The 7,306-nt window shown below is 52.0% G+C and overlaps 1 protein-coding gene across 1 annotated transcript in view; it reads right to left on the bottom strand.

Moving 5' to 3' along the window:
- Nucleotides 1–1,518: 1,518 nt before the first annotated feature.
- VAC14 (VAC14 component of PIKFYVE complex) overlaps nucleotides 1,519–7,306 on the bottom strand; it is a 48,782-nt gene continuing 42,994 nt past the window's right edge. Inside the window, exons 17-19 of the mRNA XM_061573498.1 lie at nucleotides 7,138–7,217; nucleotides 4,590–4,740; nucleotides 1,519–2,771 (exon numbers count right to left, since the gene is read on the bottom strand). Of these exons, the coding sequence (XP_061429482.1) occupies nucleotides 2,639–2,771; nucleotides 4,590–4,740; nucleotides 7,138–7,217 (364 nt within the window). The 3' untranslated portion in view covers nucleotides 1,519–2,638. The remainder of the gene's footprint in view (nucleotides 2,772–4,589; nucleotides 4,741–7,137; nucleotides 7,218–7,306) is intronic.

The following is a 7,306-nucleotide window of genomic DNA, read 5'->3' as shown; positions in this document are numbered from 1 at the left end:
AATATTGGTTGCGAAAGCCTGCTACGTGTTAAACTACCAACATCTCTAGTCGTTCAAACCACGCGAACTCGCGCTCTTTACCTGTCGCAGACACCAATCGTGGCCATCACCGCCTCACGTGGGCTGGGTCACGTGTTCGGGTTTGATCCGCACATGGCCGAGAATTTGCGCCCCAGTGTCCGCGTGGCAACGGAAATTAATTCGCGGCGAGATTCGCCACCGGTGTGGTCGTGCCAAAACTGTTTTTTGTTGCAGTCTTGCTTCTGCAGTTTTTGGAGAACGCATTTCGGACTTCTTTCGCGCCGTGCGTAGTCAACCACGCTAATCGGAAATGCGGGTGATGGACAATAAACTAAACGCAAAAAGCAGCTCTAAAAGAAATGAGTATTCAATCGAGATTTAACAGTGTACAACTCGTGGCTTCCTAATATCGGGAGGACCGTTCCAGACGGCCGTAGAAGTGCATATCAAAGTGCGCGATGTGGTGACCCACCGTCTTTGTTCTGATGGTTCGCCAAAATCAGCTGCTGTTGCGAGGATGCCCGGAGTTTGCGTGACGATGGTTTATACTCCTTGGATGAGGTGGAGGTGGTCAAGGAGGAGAGTTGAGGACGAGATGGAGACACGGATCTCCGTGGCCCGCTCGTGAACTATTTTTGTTTTATTTTACCAGGTAAGGCCCCACTGAGCTATGAAACCTCTTTTACAAAAGCGACCTGGCGATGACAAATTGGAGCTCAACGAAGTGGCTTATCATGCGGAAATTCATAGCAGCCAAATACTCGAAGCGTGTTGATTCTAAATGTGGAGGGGAAAAACCGGAGGACCCGGAGAAAAAATTCAAGGCACTACAACAGGGAGAGACACGCAAACTCCAAAGATACAGGCATCAGGGTTGGGATCGAACCCACGACCTCCTGTATACCTGGCGAGGTAATTACCATCTCGCCACCAGAGGTTCTATGATCTGTTGTAGAGAGTAAGGATTAGAGCCAAGAGCCGATTTTTGTTATCACAATTGACAATTTATTCAGGCTGACTTAACGGATCAATTAAAGAGTAGAAATAATGAGATTTAAAACAGGCCATTTCCTGTAGCCCATGATACGTCTCCTGACCACTCAGTCACTTCGCCGAATATGGCATGCGTGTATTTTAAAGCAACATCATGGCTTTGAAAAAATAATCTGATATATGGGTCGTCTTCAAATTTTGTACATTCCCTTAGACCACTTTCCATGGGTTAAACCTGGACCGTGTGCGATTAAAGGTGGCTTTGTGGCAGTGGTTGTCATGATTCATCAAAACCAGCATCTCTCACTGGGTTTAGAAAGAAGGGAAAAATTACAATAGTGCTCGGCTAAATAACAAGCCGGAAGTGAAATTTCACCTCTAATAATTATCGCTTGCAGCAATGCAAGTTACAGGAAAACAAAGGGCATGCGATGTTCAATGCGACTGGGCCCCGCGTTTTCACCACACCACAATCGATTTGAATTCGTCCAGGGAATGCTGTGGGACCTTAACGAGCAGGAAAACGATTTATTAAATTATAACAAAACCCTCGTTCAAATCGAGATGCCGTCTCAACAGGCGGCGATGATGCCGACGACGCCACGCACGGCTGCACCCACGTAGAACAGGAGTTGCGACGCTGTGATTACACAACACAGGCTTGCAGAGATCTGTACGTGTGTACGTGTGTACATGTCAGCCCGCCCGTTAACGTTGTTACCCTCCACGTTAAACTTCGCACATTCAGAGAATATTTACACACGCACGTTTCGGACGCGTTCGCCGACCCCATCGCGCCGCCATGCTCGCGCAAGCCTTAACGCAGGCCACGTTTATTAAGTGTGCGGATGGCTTTATTTGTACACACGTCGAGATTCGTTTATACCCGCGCGGACACAGCAGCTTCACGGCACATATGACATACAGAGGGGGTCGGTGGGGGTTGGCTCCCGTGTCACCCGTGTCAAGTTACAGTAGCGCAGAATCCCACTCCGCATTGCCAGAAACACAGCGGTGCATCAACAAACTTAGCACACACAAAGACAAAGATCTCCCCCCGTCTGCCCCCGTAACAGACTTTTGGGGAAAGTGCTATTAAGCGAGCAGCACCTGTGAAGGCCGGCACGGCACACGAGGGGGTGGGTGGCCAGCACCACGACCGGCCGCCTTCGTCTCCCCAGTGGCGATGTTCATACACAATGCACCAGGTACTCATTTGAGGCCGAGTAGACCTAGGGGAGGCCCAGGACGGGTTCAGATAATCCGTCGCCGATGTTGACCGCGAGCGGGAATCGAACCTGGGTAGCCGGGTTCATAGCACAGTGCGCTAACCGCGAGACTACCACTCCCCAAATACACACGCACGCACACACACCAACTTAGCACTGCGATAATGCAGTTGTGTTGTAATAATGTCCTTATCGTAGCAAGGGTATTCGGTTTCTTGGTATAATATGGACCTGTAGCACGTTTGTTTTACACCGCATACTTAAATCGCTAGACGGGATCCGCTGTCCGCTCTGTCACTAATGGAATGGTGGAGGTTTCGTTCGCCGGTTTTCCAGTCTCGTCGTCGTTTAAAGATTTTATTTTTTACGGGGGGGGTACCCCCCCCCTCCTCGGCTCAAGCGAAGCGTTGCTCCGGGCCTTGCCGCTGCCGCTTGGCCTGCTGGTGCCGGACCTGCATCTGCTCGAAGTTGCGCAGCAGCTCCTGGTGTTCCGTAGAATTCTTCTGCGCGTCCATACCCTCCCGGCGCCTGTTACGGATGGGAGAGAACGCAACGTATGTACGGTGGACTTCTTTCACAACTCTACGTAGTCAATCGTGCTAATCGGAGGTGTAGGGGGAAGGACAACAAACTAAACACAAAAAGCGGTTATGAAGAAATGCGTTGTCAATCTCGTAGAGTGTAGTGTATTGTAGTGTGTAGCGTAGAGTGTTTAGCATAGTGTAACGTAGTATGTATGTTGAACTTCTTTCGCACCGTACGTAGCCAACTGCGCTAATCGGAGGTGCGGGGGGGGGACGACAACAAACTAAACACAAAAGGCAGTTCTGAAGAAATTTTCGTTGTCAATCTCGATGACGTAAAAGTTCACACAGCTCCGCAGTGGCTTCCTAACATCGGACGTTGCGGGCGCTTCATCGGCGCGTATCGGGGATGACGCGACCTCGCGAGCAGCAGTGGCCGCACACGACACAGCGGCCACACGAGCACCGGGGCAGCCGGCTCGCTCCATCACCGGGCGGCTACAATTACACCGCGAGCACCAGGCGCGTGACTCTCGCTTCAGTCTGCTGTTGCGTCATTGCTCGGGGGGGGGGGGGGGGGAGAGCAACGAGGAGTGGAAGCTGACGGTGCGAGTGGAGTTGGAAGATCGTGGAGAGCGGAAGTGGAGCCGGTGGAAGGGGTTCGGAGTTGCATTTGTCGAGCCGAGGCTCGCATGACCTCGGAGGGCATTCGGCAACAGCAACAGCAACGCCACCGCCACGTTTCGAGAATGCATCGATTCAGACCACCCCACAAAGGAAACGAGCCTGTGCTCGTTCGTCCTGCAAAGTTAAACTAAACCGTCAACTACATTTGTTTTTATTTTACCAGGTAAGGCCCCACGGAGGTTTCCAACTCTTTTTCAGAAGCGACCTGGCCACAAATGATAGCTCAATGAAGTGGCTTATCACGTGCAAATTTATAGCAGCCAAATGACTCAAAAACGCATGTTGCTATATGTGGAGGGAAAAACCGAAGGACCCCGACAAAAAATCCAAGCGGCCACGGGGAGAACATGAAGACTCTAAATATACAGGTGTCAGGCTTGGGATCGAACCCACGACCTCCTGTATACCGGGGCGAGGTAGTTAACATCTCACTACCATGGTGTCACTGACATCGATCCATCACCAACGAGTATTCAGAGACCCTTAACTTTTTTGGCCAATGGCTTTAAACCACTTTGCCCATTTACACATTGGTGCAATGGTCACCCAATAATCCGTTGAACGTTTCTGCAACTTAATATTGTAATTGCAATGTCATCGGTCTAAAAATAACCGCGCCGAGCAAACTTACGCTGCAGGGAATTTTAAATATTTAACTGCGATTGAAGTTTCGGTTTACGCGAATGCTGTCGCGAGAGGGTCACACGTTTGGCGCGACGGGTCTCCTTCAGAGGTCGCAAACGGGTTTTGATTCCTTACCCATACCCGGCCGCACCAGGGTCGCAAATGGGTACCGGTACCCGTACCCGGTCGGGTACGGGTAGCCGTTCCATACCCGTACCCTACCTGAAATGAGTGACAAACGGTTACTCACCAGTGACTCACGGCCTACCCAGCTACCCGTACCCGGCCGGGTACGGTTAGCTGGGTATCGGGTAGGGTACGGGTATCGGGTACCCGGTTGCGACCTCTGGTCTCCTTCGCTGGACTCGGCGTGACGAACGGACGGACGAATATTTCTGTGATATTTTTTACTTCTCTAACCGCGATCCCTCCGTGGGGGCAAGCGGCGAACGAGGCTGCGACGGTGCACGAGCACGCGTTGGGTAAAAGCGGGCGTCTGCGCGCTACTCACTCCGCGACCATGAGCTGCGGGTCCGGCACACAGGCCAGGCGCTGACGCAGCAGGGTGAAGGCACTGCTCTGTGGCAGCAGCATCAGCAGGCCGTACAGGGCCTTGATGAGGTACGGGTGGCTCTCCACGTCCAGCAGCTGAAGCCGGAGGTCTGTTTTTCAAGACGGAGAGAACAAGTAAAAAGAAAAAAAAAATCACGGCCGTAATTAATTTATTTATTCCCAACGAGCGTTTGTCTGCTGATATAACATCTCTGAGATCCACCGATGATGCCCCCCCCCCCCCGTAACTTAATATAACCGCGCTCCAGGCTTCTGCCGTGGGCCGACCGCCGGGGCTGCATGTTGCCAAGGCTCTGGAATTCCCTGCCCCCCACCCCCCCCCCCCTCGGAGAGGTCAGGAACTCGCAGTCGTTGGGAGACTTTTAAGTGCCGGCTGCTGAAGACCCCCACCAGCTGTCTAATACAACCTCATCCTCCTCTCTGGTTCTCAATCTTCAGTTCAGTTCAAATGGTCGATGCGGGTCAGGAACATTCAGCCGACACTGCACTGACCAGCGTTGGGCCAAGTGTCATCTCAAATAACTCCCCCCCGCCACCCGCCCGCCCCGCCACGCCAAGGCCTATCAGCCCAGCAGTGGATTTGCGATATTTGTGTAATTCTTTTGGTGGTCACAGCATGAATGAATTGCAAGGTTATGAATGAAAGTCATTCAATCCAGCAAGTTATTGTTGCGAGGGGAATAAAAGGGACCGGGGTGCTCGAAACGCAAACAATTGCCGACCACCCCCCCACCGCCCCCCACGTCCGCCACTAATTGCATCTCCCAGGATCCCCCCCCCCCCCACCCCTCTCTGCTAACGACGGCGTGATAATTATTGCCCAGCAGAGATGAGCATTTGTTCGTGCAATTTTTATGGGAGAGCACACAACCCCCTGGTTTTTTTTTGGTCGTTTTTTTCTTTCTTCCTCCCATTATTAAGTGAAACGAGGGCTGCTTCTATTCATTTCAGAGAGCTCAGAAGAAACCGGGCATCTGTGAGGAGAATGAGTCCTCGATCGCCCTATGTAACAATGGCCATGGGCTCCGATTTTGCTGTGGCACAACGATAATGTCTCGCCGCGCATCTGCCAACAAACGAAACGGCAACAAACAAAACAACAAAAAACGAGCGTTAATATTCACAACCTCGCTCCCTACCGTTCGACAGCCCCTACGATGATGATGGGTGCTCGAACCGCCAGGATACGTCGTCGATTGGCCCCGGCCCGTGTGTGGAGGGGTAAAGTGTGGAGTGTGCCCCCAAACGGCCTCTTTCGAAGGAGGTCTAGGCGAGATTTGAAGAATCGGCCAAAACACCCTCTAGAGGGGCTCTAGCTCTTTAGTAGAGGGCCCTTCCCTCCAGCGGTGGCGAGAGCGGGCAAGCTGCAAGGATGCGCGCGGGCTACTTGCCTTTTGCAAAGTACGGATGAGGTGTGGAATCAGGGGGGGGAGAGGGGTGGGATTGAGCCAGCGAGATTCGGTGGCACTGATAAGCCTTGGGAGACATCAGGAGGAGTAAGACAGCAGGTTGACAGTGTCTCATCATCACTAAATAAATTGCACGGAAAATCACGCCAGCCAGGCACGGCGAGGGGGGGGGGCGGTGCGTTTTGCAGACCCCAGGGTGGACTTGCCAACATCAATTCACAAAAATAAAGTCGCAAACTTGGAGCCGCACGCGAGGTGAACAACTTCTCGGCCCAAAACGAAGGGAGCTTCCCCATGGAAATCTTCAGCGGCAGACCAAAATGAGACTCCCAGGACCCGCCTTTACGAGAAAATGCGTGGCGCCCAAAAATATGGAGATCGGCGAAAACGCAGCGACCGAGCTTAACGGGATTGAGTGGCAATACGGCGGGGTTCCTTTATTTAATTATTTATTTCATAAGTGCCCGACTCGTGAGCTGCTTGAAAGGAAATGAGGCTGTCAAAGCTCCAAGAGAGGATTGAGATTGTCGTGGTCTATCACGTGGTATTTCTGAGGTTCTTTCACGGTTGCCATGGCTGGCCACCAGTTTAACTAAGAGGACAAACTACAATAATAGCACTCAGTTGTCTGTCCACTCAATCCTCTCCTCACTCATGTTAACTACCTCCCCTGGTATGCAGGTCATGGGTTCAAACCCGACCATGGTGATGCCTGTATATTTGGAGTTTGCGTGTCTCTCTCTCTCCCCGTGGAAGTGTGGATTTTTTTTCCGGGTCCTCCAGTTTTTCCCTCCACATTTAGAATCAACGTCACGTGTTTTAGAGTATTTGGCCCCTAGAAATTTCCACGTGACGACAATCCACTTTCGTTGAGCTCTCATTTGTGGCCAGGTTTGCATCTGAAAAAGAGCCATAATAGAGCTCTGTGGGCCTTACCTGGTAAAATAAAAAAAAAAGTCTTAGTTTAATTTTAGGTTCGGTTGCGGGCTGTGGTGCTGTTTTGGGGAATGCACCGTTGTGCAATTGTCGCCGGGTGCGACTTGGGTTTGTTTTTGCCCGTTGGGGCGGTCCTCTCACATGTGAAGATTGGGCTCTCGATGAGTTGCACCAGCTTGTCCACCTCCGTGAGGAAGTCCACCGTCACCTCCAGTCCTGCGCTGGGCCGCAAGGTCGTCTGCATCAAGGAAAAGTTCGGCCGATCCACCTCGATCCGCGTGGCTCGCCCCACTCGCCCCCAACAACCACC

This window comes from Lethenteron reissneri, chromosome 52 (genome assembly GCF_015708825.2).
Source record: "Lethenteron reissneri isolate LAM-NWPU_2019-01 chromosome 52, ASM1570882v1, whole genome shotgun sequence".
Classification (NCBI taxonomy): domain Eukaryota; kingdom Metazoa; phylum Chordata; class Hyperoartia; order Petromyzontiformes; family Petromyzontidae; genus Lethenteron; species Lethenteron reissneri.
Note: the sequence above shows the minus strand (reverse complement) of the source record. Positions and strands in the feature narration are given on the sequence as shown.